Genomic DNA, 16,551 nt, shown 5'->3' on the forward strand with positions numbered 1-16,551 from the left:
CCTCTCCCTTCACGACAGACTGAGAACAGTCTATGAGGCCACAGCCTAAAACATTCATGCTGAACACATCCCTGAAAAAACAACTACCAAATACAATCCTGGGCGAAATAGCTGGAGGATGTTTTTATAGGGCTGAACATGATCTAGAATCAAGTCCCTCCTCTTATTCGTTATGATTTAAAAGGCGAAACTGATATTATTTTCTGTGATTCTTTGTGAATACAGGCCCATGCCAGTTTCTCTGCTGTTTGCTGTCTTGGCAGCAGTGCCGTAGCTGTTACAGAACAGGCAGTGAGACAAGAAGGGTTTGGGTGTTTAGTACTACATAATGACCAAGCAGGCAACTCTTCTGTCCAAGACATTAGCCCACGATTAGGGCAGCGTGAACCAAGCCAGAGAGTTGGACGGCCGCCTCCTCATCTCTCTCCTTCACCCCTCTCTCTCTCTCTCTCTCTCTTCTCTCTCTCTCTCGCTCTCTCTCTCTCCTTTTCTTATGTTGGAAGGCTCTTGCTCTCAAAGGCTCTTGAGTCTCTTGCTCTATCCAACTCCCTTGCGATTTTTCTATTTTTTTCTCTCTCCTATTCGTCATTTCTCTTGCATCCCTCCCTCCCTTCTATTTCTCTGGCCTTGTGATGGAATGTGAATTCAGCCACTGGAAATGACAGCTTTGGGATATTTTGTCTGCCTGGTCCTTTTCCTACAGTGTTCTTCATGCTCCCGTGGAGTTCCATCATGTACATAGTGACACTTATCAAGGGACCTAGAGCACAAAGTATTGACCAAGTGGAAAATTTAAATGAGACTTGTTTCATTTTTCTGTGTTTGCTGTTATAAGAGAGACCTCAAGAGTGTCTGCCAAATATGTGGAGTGTATTTGTGTATTGAGTGTTGCTGTGCATTTGGTTTTTGAGTGGTCATTTTGTGTGTGTGTACCATATTAGAGTTTTTGAGTGCATACAGCATCTTTTCTGGGATTTTTTGTGTTTTAACCTCTCTGGGCTAGGCGGGACGAATTCGTCCCACCTACGTAACAGCCACTTTAAGCCTGTGGCGCGATTTTCAAAACCTTAAAAATCCTATTACTTCAATTTCTCAAACATATGACTATTTTACAGCTATTTAAAGACAAGACTCTCGTTAATCTAACCACACTGTCCGATTTCAAAAAGGCTTTACAACGAAAGCAAAACATTAGATTATGTCAGCAGAGTACCAAGCCAGAAATAATCAGACACCCATTTTTCAAGCCAGCATATAATGTCACCAAAACCCAGAAGACAGCTAAATGCAGCACTCACCTTTGATGATCTTCATCAGATGACAACCCTAGGACATTATGTTATACAATACATGCATGTTTTGTTCAATCAAGTTCATATTTATATCAAAAACCAGCTTTTTACATTAGCATGTGACGTTCAGAACTAGCATACCCCCCGCAAACTTCCGGGGAATTCGCTAACATTTTACTAAATTACTCACGATAAACGTTCACAAAAAGCATAACAATTATTTTAAGAATTATAGATACAGACCTCCTCTATGCACTCGATATGTCCGATTTTAAAATAGCTTTTTGGTGAAAGCACATTTTGCAATATTCTAAGTACATAGCCCAGGCATCACGGGCTCGCTATTTAGACACCCGGCAAGTTTAGCACTCACCATAATCATATTTACTATTATAAAAGTTTGATTACCTTTTGTTGTCTTCGTCAGAATGCACTCCCAGGACTGCTACTTCAATAACAAATGTTGGTTTGGTCCAAAATAATCCATCGTTATATCCGAATAGCGGCGTTTTGTTCGTGCGTTCCAGACACTATCCGAAATGGTAAAGAAGGGTCGTGCGCATGGCGCAATTCGTGACAATAAAATTCTAAATATTCCATTACCGTACTTCGAAGCATGTCAACCGCTGTTTAAAATCAATTTTTACGCCATTTTTCTCGTAGAAAAGCGATAATATTCCGACAGGGAATCTCCTTTTCGGCAAACAGAGGAAAAAAATCACAAAGGCAGGGGCGGTCGGGTCATGCGCATAAGCCCAGAGTCCCTTGATCGGCCACTTGAGAAAGGCGATAATGTGTTTCAGCCTGGGGCTGGAATGACGACATTCTGTTTTTTCCCGGGCTCTGAGAGCCTATGGAAGACGTGGGAAGTGTCACGTTAGAGCAGAGATCCTTAGTAAAAGATAGAGATGGAAAAGAAGTTCAAGAAATGGTCAGACAGGCCACTTCCTGTAAAGGAATCTCTCAGGTTTTGACCTGCCATTTGAGTTCTGTTATACTCACAGACACCATTCAAACAGTTTTAGAAACTTTAGGGTGTTTTCTATCAATATGTAATAAGTATATGCATATTCTAGTTACTGGGTAGGAGTGGTAACCAGATTAAATCGGGTATGTTTTTTATCCAGCCGTGTCAATACTGCCCCCTAGCCCTAACAGGATAAACATTGGATATTTCTGGTACTTGTTACTCCACCGTAACAGCATGGTTGAAAGCAGAGCTATGGCGCTATGGAAATGTAAAAGTTGTGAACCCTCCAGTTTGTGCATTTTGCTGAGCGTAGGTGAATATGCTTTTTTTTTTACATACAGTGCATTCGGAAAGTATTCAGACCCCTTGCCTTTTTTCACATACTGTTACGGTACAGCCTTAGTCTAAAATTGATTAATAATCCTCTTTGGGCTAGGTGTCGCGCTAGCGGGATAGAAGCCGACAACATTCGGTGAAATTGGAGGGCGCACAATTCAAATAAATATTTGTAATATTAAACATTCATGAACATACAATATCTTATATCATTTAAAAGCTTCACTTCTTGTTAATCCAACTGCGTTGTCAGATTTCAAAAAGGCTTTACGGCGAAAGCATACCATGCGATTATCTGAGGACAGCACCCCACATCAACATATTTTTCAACCAGCCCAGGCTTCACAAAATCACAAACAGTGATTAAATAAATCACTTACCTTTGAAGATCTTCCTCTGTTTGCAATCCCAAGGGTCCCAGCTACATCATGAATGGTCATTTTGTTCAATAAAATCCTTCTTTATATCCAAAAAAGTTAGTTTAGTTGGTGCCATTGATTTCAATAATCCACTCGTTCAACATGCAGACAAAGGAGTCCAAAAAGCTACCAGTAAACTTCGTCCAAACAAGTCAAACGACATTTCTATTTTATTCTCACGTAGTCTAAAATGTGAATAAACTATAATATTTCACCTGGAAAGTACTATGTTTAATAGGAAAGGACAATTCGTATGCGTGTGCCTTCTCCTTCGCGCGCCGAAAGACTGATTTGGTCCAGGTGCTCTCCCCCCAAAAAATCCAAATACTTGTTCGTTTTTCAAAAAAGAAGCCTGAAACCTTGAATGAAGACTGTTGACATCTAGTGGAAGCCATAGGAATTGCAATTTGGGTGACGGACATATGGGTTTCCAATAGGTTTCCATAATAAGACCCTGGGAGCTGAAAAAAAATACATTCCGGTCGGATTTTCTTCGGATTTTTGCCTGCCATATCAATTCTGTTATAGTCTCAGACATTATTTTAACAGTTTTGGAATCTTCAGAGTGTTTTCTATCCAATGCTACCAATTATATTATTTTATGCATATCCTGGCTTCTGGGCACGTCAGTCAGGTGGAAATTCAGGATACGGCCCCCTAGCCCTAAGAAAAATTCTAATCAATCTACACACAATATCCCATAATGACAAAATGAAAACAGCTTTTTAGACATTTTTGCTAATAAAAAACTGAAATACCTATTTACATAAGTATTCAGACCCTTTGTAATGTGGGAAAAAACATCTGGTCTTCACAAAGGGAAATTGTTTTGTAAAATTATACATGTTTTGAAGGAGAAGGGAGTTTTATTCTACCAATATGATAATGAACATTATGTTGGTAGTAAGGGAAGTTATATTGACATTTGCTATGAGACTCGAGCTCAGGTTAATCCTGATTTCATTGATCATCCTTGAGATATTTCTACAACTTGATTGGAGTCCACCTCTGGTAAATTCAATTGATTGGACATGATTTGGAAAGGCACACACCTGTCTATATCAGGTCCCACTATATGAGGTCCCACGGTTAACAGTGCATGTCAGAGCAAAAACCAAGCCATGAGGTTGAAGGAATTGTCCGTAAAGCTCAGAGACTGGATTGTGTCGAGCCACAGATCTGGGGAAGGGTACTGCAGCATTGAAGTGCAGTGTCTGCAGCATTGAAGGTCCCCAAGAACACAGTGGCCTATATCATTCTTAAATGGAAGAAGTTTGGAACCATCAAGACTCCAGCCAAACCGCCCGGCCAAACTGAGCAATCGGGGGAGAAGGGCTTTGGTCAGAGAGTTGACCAAGAACCTGGTGGTCACTCTGACAGAGGTCCAGAGTTCCTCTGTGGAGGTGGGAAAACCTTCCAGAAGGACACGTATCGCTGCAGCACTCCACAAATCAGGCCTTTATGGTAGAGTGGCCAGACGGAAGCCACTCATCAGTAAAAGGCACATGACACCCCACTTGGAGTTAGCCAAAAGGCACCTAAAGGTCTCTGACCATGAAAAATAAGATTCTCTGGTCTGCTGAAACCAAGATTGAACTCTTTGGCCTGAATGCCAAGCGTCACGTCTGGAAGAAACCTGGCACCATCCCTACGGTGAGCATGGTGGTGGCAGCATCATGCTGTGGGGATGTTTTTCAGCGGCAGGGACTGGGAGACTAGTCAAGATCGAGGGAAAGATGAACAGAGAAAAGTACAGAGAGATCCTTGATTTAAACCTGCTCCAGAGAGCTCAGAACCTCAGACTGGGGTGAAGGTTCACCTTCCAATAGGACAACGACCCTAAGCACACAGCCAAGAAAATGCAGGAGTGGCTTTGGGATAAGTCTCTGAATGTCCTTGAGTGGCCCAGACAGAGCCGGACATGAATGGAGAGACCTGAAAATATCTGTGCAGCGTCGCTCCCCATCCAACCTGACAGAGCTTGAGAGGATCTGCAGAGAAGAGTGGGAGAAACTCTCCAAATACAGGTGTGACAAGCTTGTAGCGTCATACCCAAATAGACTCAAGTCTGTAATCGCTGTCAAAGGTGCTTCAACAAAGTACTGAGTAATGGGTCTGAATGCTTATGTAAATGTGATATTTCGTTTTTTTATTTTTAATACATTTTCAAAAATGTCTGAAAACCTGTTTTTGCTTTGTCATTATAGGGTATTGTGTGTAGATTGATGAGGGGAGAATTTTAAAATAAAAACACATTTTAGAATGAGGCTGTAATGTAACAAAATGTGGAAAAAGTCAAGGCTTCTGAATACTTTCCGAATGCACTGTATATATATTTTTTTCCTACTAGACATTCTCAAACTATACAACCTCCCCATTCCCCGTTTCTGGAATCGAAAATCCAGTGTTTAATCGCAACAACCTCCAAGAAAATAACATCAGAGAGTGAAGAAGGGAACACTCTCTCTGTCTGGCTCATGGTCCTCTAAGTCGTGGTGCCTGACAGTGAAGTAAAGGGAAATTAGGAGGTAAATACCTATGATTATTAGGGTAGCCTAATGCCTTCTGACTGTCCCATGTTTGAATGGCTAAATATGCCCTACATGACAGATAGATGTTGGGAAGCATTGTGTGATCCCAGCTCTGGGTAAAAAGGTGACTGGCTGTAATTGGCTCTTTGTGGCTAGGTAATTGCGGCGCTGCTGCTTCTGACTGGAGGGGTTTTATAACAGGCAAAAAGGATATGGATGTGGATATGAACTTTCGGTGATGAGATGGATCGAAGGATCTGAGGATAATTTGGGGAGAAAACTTTGTTAAGGCAGTCTGAGAGTGGGAGTCTGGGGAAAGTTATTCTTAGCCACACTTACCATGTGCAAACTGGACTGAATGCCAAAAACTGTTAAAAAGGACACAAAGGTGTTGGCAATCTGTTAATCCTCTTCAAAGTTATCATTGGAATCTCAAAGTTCTCATTGGACTCTCAAAACTGCCAAATTCTTTGCTTTTCTGAAACATGGCTCTCGGACAAGATACCCCCCATGGCTATCAAACTCGATGGATTCTCCAATCACCGGGCGGACAGGACTGTGGAGTCGGGAAATCGAAGGGGGAGAGGTTTACCTCTACACCAACTCCAACTGGTCTGCTAACTCCAGCGCTGTGGAAGTGTTCACCCGTCTTGGACTACCTGATGGTCAAATGCAGACCCTTCTACCTCCCGAGGGAGTTTTCAGCTGCTATCGTGAATGTTGTATACATTCCACCTCAGGATAATAAAAATAACAATCTGGCACTTAACGAACTGTACAAGTCTATAAACAAGCAGGAAAACCTACATCCAGAGGCTGCTTTTCTGGTTGCCGGCGATTTTAATTCCGCGTCACTAAGGCACGTGATGGCCAACTACCATCAACACATCTCCAATGCCACTAGGGACAATAAAGTCCTACACCATTGTTATTCTACCCACAAGCAAGCATACAAGGCCATCTCCCTCGTCCGCCATTCGGTAAATCGGATCACGACTCCATATTTTTTCTTTCTGCTTACAAGCAGAAACTCATTATCAAATATTATGCTACAGGACTGCTTTGCCAGCGCTGATTGGAATATGTTTTGAGACTCCGGCGATAACATTGACGAGCTAACCACCTCCGTCACCGGCTTCATTAGAAAATGTATCGGCGATGTTGTCTCCAGGCTGAGGGTTCGCTGCTTCCCCAATCAAAAACCCTGGATTAACACTAAGGTTGGAGCTAAACTAAAGGAAAGGGCTACCGCACACAGAGCTATCGTAGACAACCCTGAGGCTACGGCCGAGGTCAGGAATAAGTCCTGCTACGACATCCGCAGAGTCATCAAACGAGCAAAAGGACAATATAGGAATAAGGTGGAATCATACTACACAGGCTCTGACGCCCGCCGTATGTGGCAGGGGCTACAGTCCATTACGGATTACAATGGAAGACCCAACAGTGATCTGCCTAACGATGCCACTCTACCAGACAAACTTAAATGCATTTAATGCACGTTTTGACAACAACAACATCGTGCCGGGTGTGAGGGCCGTCACCGACCCAGATGATTTGGTGACCTCACTCTGAGGCCGACATGAAAAAAGTATTTAATCAGGTCAACACCTGCAAGGCCGCAGGGCCCAACGGTATTCCAGGGCACGTTCTCAGAGCATGCTGTCTGGCATATGTAATTTGCATAATGCCCCAACAGATCCATAGATGAAACAATCTCAATTGCTCTGCACACTGCCTCATCTACCTAGATAAGAGGAATACCTATGTGAGAATGCTGTTCATTGACTGCAGTTTAGCGTTCAACACCATTGTCCACTCCAACCTCATCACCAAGCTTTGGACTGGGTCTGGACACCTCCCTCTGCAACTGGATCCTGGACTTCCTGACGGGCCAACCCCAGGTGGTGAGGGTAGGCAACATCAACTTCTCCACACAGACCCTCAACACAGGGGCCCCACTGGGGTGTGTGCTTAGTTCCCTCCTCTACTCCCTGTTCACCCACGACTGCATGGCCACGCACGACTCCAACACCATCATCAAGTTTGCTGATGACACATCATGGTAGGCCTGATTACCGGTACTGATGAGTCAGCTTACAGGGAGGAGGTCAGTGACCTGGCAGTGTGGTGCCAGAACAACAACCTCTCCCTCAACGTCAGTAAGACTAAGGAGCTGATCGTGGACTACAGGAAACATGGGGACACCTTGGAACTTGAAGGTCTCGACCTGCGAGCACTCCCCCATCCACATCGACAGGGACGCAGTAGAGCAGGTCGAGAGCTTCAAGTTCCTTGGTGTCCAAATCACTAAAGACCTAAAATGGTCCAAACAGTACATCTTCTCCCTCAGGAAGTTGAAAAAGTTTGTGGGCCCTCAAATCCTCAAAAAGGTCTACAGCTGTGCCATTGAGAGCATTTTGACAGGCTGAATCACTGCCTGGTATGTCACTAGCACCACCCTCGATCGCATGGTGCTGCCTAGGGTGGTGCGGACAGCCCAGTACATCACTGGAGTCGAGCTCCATGCCATCCAGGACATGTACTGTATATCAGGAGGTGTGGTAGGAAGGCCCAGAAAATCGTTAGACTCCAACCACCCAAGCCATAGTATATTCTCTCTGCTTCCACACGGCAAACGATACCGGTGCATCAAGTCTGGCACCAACAGGCTCTTGAACCGCTTCTATACCCAAGCAACAAAATAGCTGCACGTACTGAGTTAACCTTGTATCCTCATTGACCTTTTTATTTTTTATTTTTGTCTCTATGCACACTCACAGGGCCCTACATACTCATACACACACACACTCCATCTGCTCACTCACACATAATATGCACATACAGTACCAGTCAAAAGTTTGGACACACCTACTCATTCAAGGGTTTTTCTTTATTTTTACTATTTTTTACATTGTAGAATAACAGTAAAGACATCCTTTTTCGGCATTCTCTCAACCAGCTTCACCTTGAATGCTTTTCCAACAGTCTTGAAGGAGTTCCCACATATGCTGAGCACTTGTTGGCTGCATTTCCTTCACTGCGGTCCAACTCATCCCAAACCATCTCAATTGGTTTGAGGTCGGGTGATTGTGGTGGCTAGGTCATCTGATGCAGCTCTCCTTCTTGGTCAAATAGCCCTTACACAGCCAGGAGGTGTGTTTTGGGTCATTGTCAGGTTGAAAAACAAATGATAGTCCCACTAAGCGCAAACCAGATGGGATGGCGTACCGCTGCAGAATGCTGTGGTAGCCATGCTTGTTAAGTGTGCCTTGAATTCTAAATAAATCAAAGACAGTGTCACCAGCAAAGCACCCCCACACCATCAAAGCCTCCTCCTCCATGCTTCACGGTGGGAACCACACATGCAGAGATCATCTGTTCACCTACTCTGCGTCTCACAAAGACACTGCGGTTGGAACCAAACATCTCAAATTTGGACTCATCAGACCAAAGGACAGATTTCCACCGGTCTAATGTACATTGATCGTGTTTCTTGGCCCAAGCAAGTCTCTTCTTCTTATTGGTGTCCTTTAGTAGTAGTTTCTTTGCAGCAATTCGACCATGAAGGCCTGATTCACGCAGTCTCCGCTGAACAGTTGATGTTGAGATGTGTCTATTACTTGAACTCTGTGAAGCATTTATTTGGGCTGCAATCTGAGGTGCAATTTTCCAGATTGACTGACCTACATGTCTTAAAGTAATGATGGACTGCCATTTCTCTTTGCTTATTTGAGCTGTTCCTGACATATTTTACCAAATATGGCTATCTCATGTTTTTCACCCCTACCTTGTCACAACAGAACTGTTTGGCTCAAACGCATTAAGAAGGAAAGAAATTCTACAAATGAACTTTTAACAAGGCACACCTGTTAATTGAAATGCATTCCTGGAGAGAATGCCAAAAGTGTGCAAAGCTGTCCTCAAGGCAAAGGGTGGCTACTTTGAAGAATCTCAAATTCTTTAACACTTTTTGGTTACTGTTATTTCAAAGTTTTGATGTCTTCACTATTATTCTACAATGTAGAAAATAGTCAAAATAAAGAAAAACCCCGGAATGAGTAGGTGTGTCCCAACTTTTGACTGCTACTGTACATTTATACTAACTTTACACACACGCTCACCCACTCACGTACAAGGTGCTGCTACTCTGTTTATTTTATATCCTGTTGCCTGGTCACCTTACCCCTGTACATACTGTATCTACTGTACCTCCATCACTCCAGTATCCCTGCACACTGTAAATATGGTATTGGAACTGACCCTGTATATAGAATGCTTATCTACTGTGTTCTTCATATTTATTTTTATTTCTCATGTGTTTTTTCCCTAGTATTACATTGTTATTGATTATGGAATTGTTGGGTTTTGAGTTGGCAAGAAAGGCATTTCACTGTGCTTGTGCATGTGACATTAAACCTTGAAACTTGTATTTTATACGGAAGATTGTAAGATTGACACAGACATTGAGGGTGGAAGACGAGAGCGAGTGGGGCAACGTAAGTGTTAGAGAGTTGGAGAAGAGATGTGTAGAAGAGAGAAGGAGAGAGTGTTAGACGAAAGAAGGATATAGGGGGAGCGATTGGTAGAGGAGAGGAGGACAGTCCGTGAGGTGCAGAGATTAATCCTGTGTGAATCAGTGCAGAGGTCATTAAACTGTCCTAGGTCCCTGTGTGTGTCTGGGATGAAAGTCTGATCAATACTCTGATTCACAGCCTGCACTAAACTGGACACACACACACACACACACACACACACACACACACACACACACACACACACACACACACACACACACACACACACACACACACACACACACACACACACACACACACACTTCTCAGGTTATTTACTACCCTCTCTCTACAGCCCTGGTTTGGTCATCTTGATCTCTGTATAGTCAAAAGCTGCCATCTCCCATTTGATTTCTTTTTGGGGAACATTATGCTTTAATTCACTTAGGAGCACACCGTGTGCGGACCTGAGGGTTGTGTGGTAAATGTTAAACGGCCATTAAGATAGGTTAATGCATACTAGGGTCATTACAGTCAAGAACCAGACGATGTTTAAAAACCTTCAGAAAGTGTAGGAAATGAGGTAACACAATGTCCTCAACAGCATCCTTCTCTCCCGCCAACCCTCCATCCTTCCATCCAGGACACTTAACCTATGAAGAGCTGAATGACACCTCTCAGAGAGGGACTTTTCTACCCTCTTTTACTGCTTTTCACTGCCTATCTTTTTCTCCTGACTTGCACAACTCTGTGACCTGAGGCAAGTTCAACAAGGCTTTTGTTTGCGGCGAACATGTTGCCAGAGTAAGAATTTCAGTTGAACAATTTGAATGAACATTCCAAAATGTTACGGTGAAACATGAAACATTTAGTTTTTGTCAGGGTTACTGTCTTTTTTTAGCGACAATATTCAAAATGAAAATGACTTCCTACTAAATATAGTAGAATGTCTACATGGCCACTTGATTATTTTTAGCGGCAGTTTAGATCTGAAACAGACACTTACGTTCTCAGACTGTTAGCTAGTGTTAGTGAACCGTAGCGGCTAACACACAAAAAATGAATATGTTAGCTTATGTTAGCCAACGTTTGCAAGCTATTTCCCTTGTTGAACGCACCTCTAGATTCTGTGCCAAATGCCAAACCAGTCACCAAACTGAGAATCCCTCTTATCTAAACACTCCTCCTCCCATTCCATTCTACTCCTCTGCAACTGTTTTTAGAAGTACTCCCAAAATCCAAACATCTCCATCTATTCCATCTTGCAGCCTTCTTTGGGCATGTGGAAACCAGCGAAACCCCAAGTTCAGGAAAACAGTCTGCGGCTCAGCGGGATTCTAGATACAAAGAGATAGAAGTAGTCGAAGCCAAATCCAAACAACCAAAACATACCAAAGGGATTTGAGCCTTTGACATTACTAAAACCAGAGGGATGTGAGGCATGTTTGTATCCCTACTCATTATGTTTTGTGTTTACGTGCTTTGAATGCCTTGAGCATTTCCATGTGTTGTTGGTGTACATGGGTTGGTTTAGAGTAGGAACAGATGAAGACACAATCATAGGGTACTGTAAAAAAATACAAATGAAAATGTATTATCCCTTGTATGTATTGAAAAGATTGCTCATTAATTTCTTTGTTCGATTATTAGTACGTCCATTGGTTATTTCATTCATTCGTTCATTCATTCGATTCATTCATTCATTCATTCATTCATTCATTCATTCATTCATTCATTCATTCATTCATTCATTCATTCATTCATTCATTCAGTCAGTCAGTCAGTCAGTCAGTCAGTCAGTCAGTCAATAAATAATTGGAGTATGATAGTGTGCAACTTTCTGAATTATTTTTTACATTGGTTGTTGCTTTTCTCACTGCCTCAATTCACAGAACTTGACTGACTATAAGAGGGCAGAGAGGAGCTGGTTGTCCAACCATTTCATCATCCTCTTAAGGGCTGGCTCAGGTTGTCATTCTGCTTCATTTAATGCCCGTTTATCATAAATGTTGTAGCTTGTCCCTTGAATCCAGAAACTGGCAGCTAGCTGCAGGCGATCGGAGGAGAAATGCTCTGAATGCTACTGAACTCCTCAAACCTTAAAATGTCTTCATCTAGTGTCTGAAGTACAACAGAGAAAGAGGAATCGTGTAAACCAAAAGACAAGTTGCCTTCCTTCATTACTTTCAGTCTTTGCCACTAAATCTCTCCTCTGGCCACAGTAAAATATGTGATTGTGAGAAGGTTCTAAGCAAACCCACCACACTTAAAGACAATCCCATGCTCGAGGTACATCTACAGCATATCTACAGTACATTTCAACAGTGGTGTCACCAATGGCATCACTGGAGTGATTTAAAAAATGGTTAATTGGTTCCCTGAAAGAAACTCATAGAAACAGAACACAGAAAGGGACAGGACAGAATAGAACAGAACAGATCAGAACAGCACAGAGCAAAGCAGAACTGCCACATCCCTATGTGGCAGTGAGAGGGGCACCATTACCATGTAGTCACGACAGAGCAGCCCCTCTGAGCTATTGCTAATGGGGAGGCAGTGGTTAACCAGCATGCCTAGGAGGGAGAAAGAGTGAGAGAGGTTGAGAGAGGGAGAGACTGTGAGAGCCTGGTGCTGTGGTGCTGTCTCAGTCTTAAAGGAAAAACACGGAATTAGATTGTTCTGTGTGATGAAATGGGCCTTGGGCCTTTGGTCATTTTACCAATTATCAGGACTTTTCCGACCAATCGTCAAACTGGGAATCAGTCAAGCACATCAGGAGCGTCCAGCTGGGAATTGAGGGATGAAAGCCCTGTGAAAAATCACAATGAGGGAGTTGATGCAGAGGGAGAATGGGAAGAGGTCACCCAAAACTATTCAAGTTATGTTCTGGGGGTTTGGTGAAAATGAATGAGCTTTCGTTCCCTTTTGTAAAAGATGTGTAATGGCTCTGTGCTATAGTGTGTAGGTATAGAGTCGTAAGATGTGTAATGGCTCTGTGCTATAGTGTGTAGGTATAGACTCGTAAGATGTGTAATGGCTCTGTGCTATAGTGTGTAGGTATAGAGTCGTAAGATGTGTAATGTGATGGTCTTGTGTTAGAGTAGCAGTTTGCAGATATCTCTCTCTCTCTCTCTCTCTCTCTCTCTCTCTCTCTCTCTCTCTCTCTCTCTCTCTCTCTCTCTCTCTCTCTCTCTCTCAGCACTGAGAGGCTTGACATTGATTAATGCTAAGCCGAGTGCTGCATTAAAAGCTGGGGACAGCCAGTTGGGCCAGATAAAAGTGGAACAGAGGAGCGAGGGAAGGGGGGAGGGATGGGGGGGAGGAGAGAAGTGCAGGGCACAGCCACCAATCACTGTCAACGCTGGTGTCCCCTGGTAACGGTGGGGAAGGCATGCCTTCAGCGGGGCTGACCCTTGACCTCCAGCCAGGTACAGACGCAGCAGTACTGATAGAAACACAGGCTCATTACATACAGGGCACTAACACACATCTGTGTTCGCAAACACACACCCACACACAGGCCTTTAGAAACGAGGACCTGGCAAATGTTTTATCCATGACTTGCAGAAGTGCCACTATTATTTAATTGGGACTTTTAGGCAATCATTGAGACGTGATGTGAAACCATGTAGAATCACAAATGCCTGCCTGGTCTTAATATAATTGGCCAAACTGTGTCTGTCTGGCTAGATACAGTCTGGGTCTTAGTCTGCGTCTCAAATGGCATACTATTTCCTATAGAATGTACTATTTTCTACCAGAGCCTATGGGCCGTGGTCACCAGTAGTGCATGTAGGGAATAGGGAGCTCTTTTGGACTCAACCTTAGTCTGTTCTGCAACACACACTCCCCTCCGCTACCCCCTTTCTACTGTAAGCTCAGAATGCAGGGAAGGCAGCGGCAGCATTGGGGCCTACTGGGGCTGCCAGGGCCGGTAATTGATAATGCGGCCCAGCAGAGCTCTGTGCACTGGAGCGTTAGGCAGCCAGAGCGGAGAGAGGAGGCTTAGCCACACCAAGGTGAGGCCCGGATAGGATGAGAGTGCGTGGGCTGGAACGATAGAGGGAAGCAGGTGGGGTGGAGGTGAGTGTCTGGGGGTTACTTGGTGATTTTGGGAGCTGAAATGTGAAGAAAGTCCGGTGTGTTTTAGGAAAGTCTGCATGTGTTTATGTGAATGGGAGGCAGGGGCAGAGTAGTGTGGGTTGTAGAATGTGCATAGTAGTGTGGGTGGTTTTCAACAAAAGTAAGTGCGTGTAGACATATCTGTGTGTGTGTCTATCAGTATTTCTGAGAGTCGTAATACATGAGCCTCCATCTCCCAGACTTCCACATCTCTGGAATGGATACTGTAAAAGATAAGCAAAGAGAGGAGGAAAGCATTACCTTCCCATATACTGGGGGGTAATGTATTATTCCATATACTGGGGGTAATGTACTATTCCATATACTGGGGGGTAATGTATTATTCCATATACTGGGGGTAATGTACTATTCCATATACAGGGGGGTAATGTACTATTCCATATACTGGGGGGTAATGTACTATTCCATATACTGGGGGGGTAATGTATTATTCCATATACTGGGGGGTAATGTATTATTCCATATACTGGGGGTAATGTACTATTCCATATACTGGGGGGTAATGTACTATTCCATATACTGGGGGGTAATGTACTATTCCATATACTGGGGGGTAATGTATTATTCCATATACTGGGGGGTAATGTACTATTCCATTTACTGGTGGGTAATGTACTATTCCATATACTGGGGGGTAATGTACTATTCCATATACTGCGGGGTAATGTATTATTCCATATACTGCGGGGTAGTGTACTATTCCATTTACTGGTGGGTAATGTACTATTCCATATACTGGGGGGTAATGTACTATTCCATATACTGTGGGGTAATGTATTATTCCCGGTCAATCACAGCTAAACGCTGGCCTTTGCCGCTCGCCGTCTCCGCCCCACCCACCCACCCCTTGCCAGCCCAGGAAGACAGGAACGAGGAATGATGATAGAGGGATGATAGCGTGGAGGACAAAAGCGAGTGAATGAGCTGGAAATTGCTGGGGTGTTGGGTTAATTCACAGCCCATATGTTTGTGCTCAGGTGTGCTGTGTCTGAATGGAAGAGAGAGTAGAGTGGGTGAGAAGAATGGGTGAGCAGAGTGGGAGAGCAGAGTGGGAGAGCAGAGCGGGAGCGGCGGAGAGCAGAGCGGGAGAGCAGAGCGGGAGAGCAGAGCGGGAGAGCAGAGGAGAATAGGCCCACACTGTGCACCCAGGCCGAAAGCATCACAAAGAGATGGGATAGAGTGTTCTTCCAATGGGCAGTTTCTAGGTCTTTCTGCCTCATTAGGTAGTGATTTTATTCAGACCCAGCGCAGATTGTTGCCTTGTTGTGTTGGAGACGGACACAGAGAGAGAAAAATGGGGACCTTGAAGAGTGAGGACGTTTTAAAAAATGTGCTAGCTGCTCCACGACAGCTCTGACTGGTGATTCTTACCGGCATGACTTCTGTCTGCGAATTTTGAATGTGTTACATTGTGTTTTTAGTAGCTTTCAATGCTCCTTTCTTGCATCGTTCAGGCTATTACAAGGAACAGAGGCAATTTTGTTAATCTCAGTCTCACTTCCTGTTTCCTGTTTGCAGCCCCCTCCATCGTACCCATCATGCACCAGGTGAGCTCCACCATGAAGAGCTTCACATTGTCATGGCCACAGCCTGAACAGCCCAACGGAATCATCCTGGACTACGAGCTACGCTTCTACGAGAAGGTAGGCTGGGTGTGCGTGGGTGTGTGTCTGCGCGCGTGTGTGTATAAGCGCACGTCTGCTCAAGAGCATGTTCATCTGCGTACACAATGTGTGTGTGTGTGTGTGTGTGTGTGTGTGGTGTGTGGTGTGTGTGTGTGTATCTGTGCGTTTATCGACTTAAAGAAACCCAACAGAAGTTTCTCTTGTGTTCCGAAGCGAAACCCCCAAGCTACTCTGGCTGATGATATGTCATCTCAGTTCCACCTCCAGTCCATCTCTCCTTCCCCCTGTTGTTTGGTTACCCTGCCTTCGCCGTCTGATGAAGTGAATACCTTGACACCCCCCCCCCTCCCCCCACCCCTCCCCTCACCAGTCCCACTGCGGTAATGCTATGCGCCTGGTGGGGCTAGCATCGACCCGTCTGCTACCATCTGCTCCTACACAGTGGACTCTTCTTTAATAACCTATGAGAGTATCTGCCCAGAGTATCTACAGAACAGGCCTTATTGACCTGTAGGCTTTTCCCAAGGCCTCGGTCTACAGGAATAATGAAATAGAGCCCAGAATAGACTAGAGCCTAGAGGACACTTAAGGTGGTTCATAGTTTGGTGGGTTGGTTGGATGCAGGTTTTAGCTTTTGAAATGTTCGCTTGTGTTGCATTTGTTAGATTAAAATATTTAATCTGTATGTTGAGGGTTATCAAACAGATCCATATATTAT

General features: G+C 44.0%; 1 protein-coding gene across 2 annotated transcripts in view; it reads left to right on the top strand.

The window, feature by feature from the left end:
* The window catches only part of LOC106568848 (ephrin type-B receptor 1), a 296,528-nt gene that overhangs the window by 207,439 nt on the left and 72,538 nt on the right, over positions 1–16,551 (top strand). For both annotated transcript variants that reach the window (XM_045694009.2, XM_045694010.2), the window contains exon 6: positions 15,727–15,851. In XM_045694009.2, the coding sequence (XP_045549965.1) occupies positions 15,727–15,851 (125 nt within the window). The remainder of the gene's footprint in view (positions 1–15,726; positions 15,852–16,551) is intronic.

The sequence above is a fragment of the Salmo salar genome, chromosome 14 (assembly GCF_965601325.2).
Source record: "Salmo salar chromosome 14, fSalSal1, whole genome shotgun sequence".
NCBI lineage: Eukaryota > Metazoa > Chordata > Actinopteri > Salmoniformes > Salmonidae > Salmo > Salmo salar.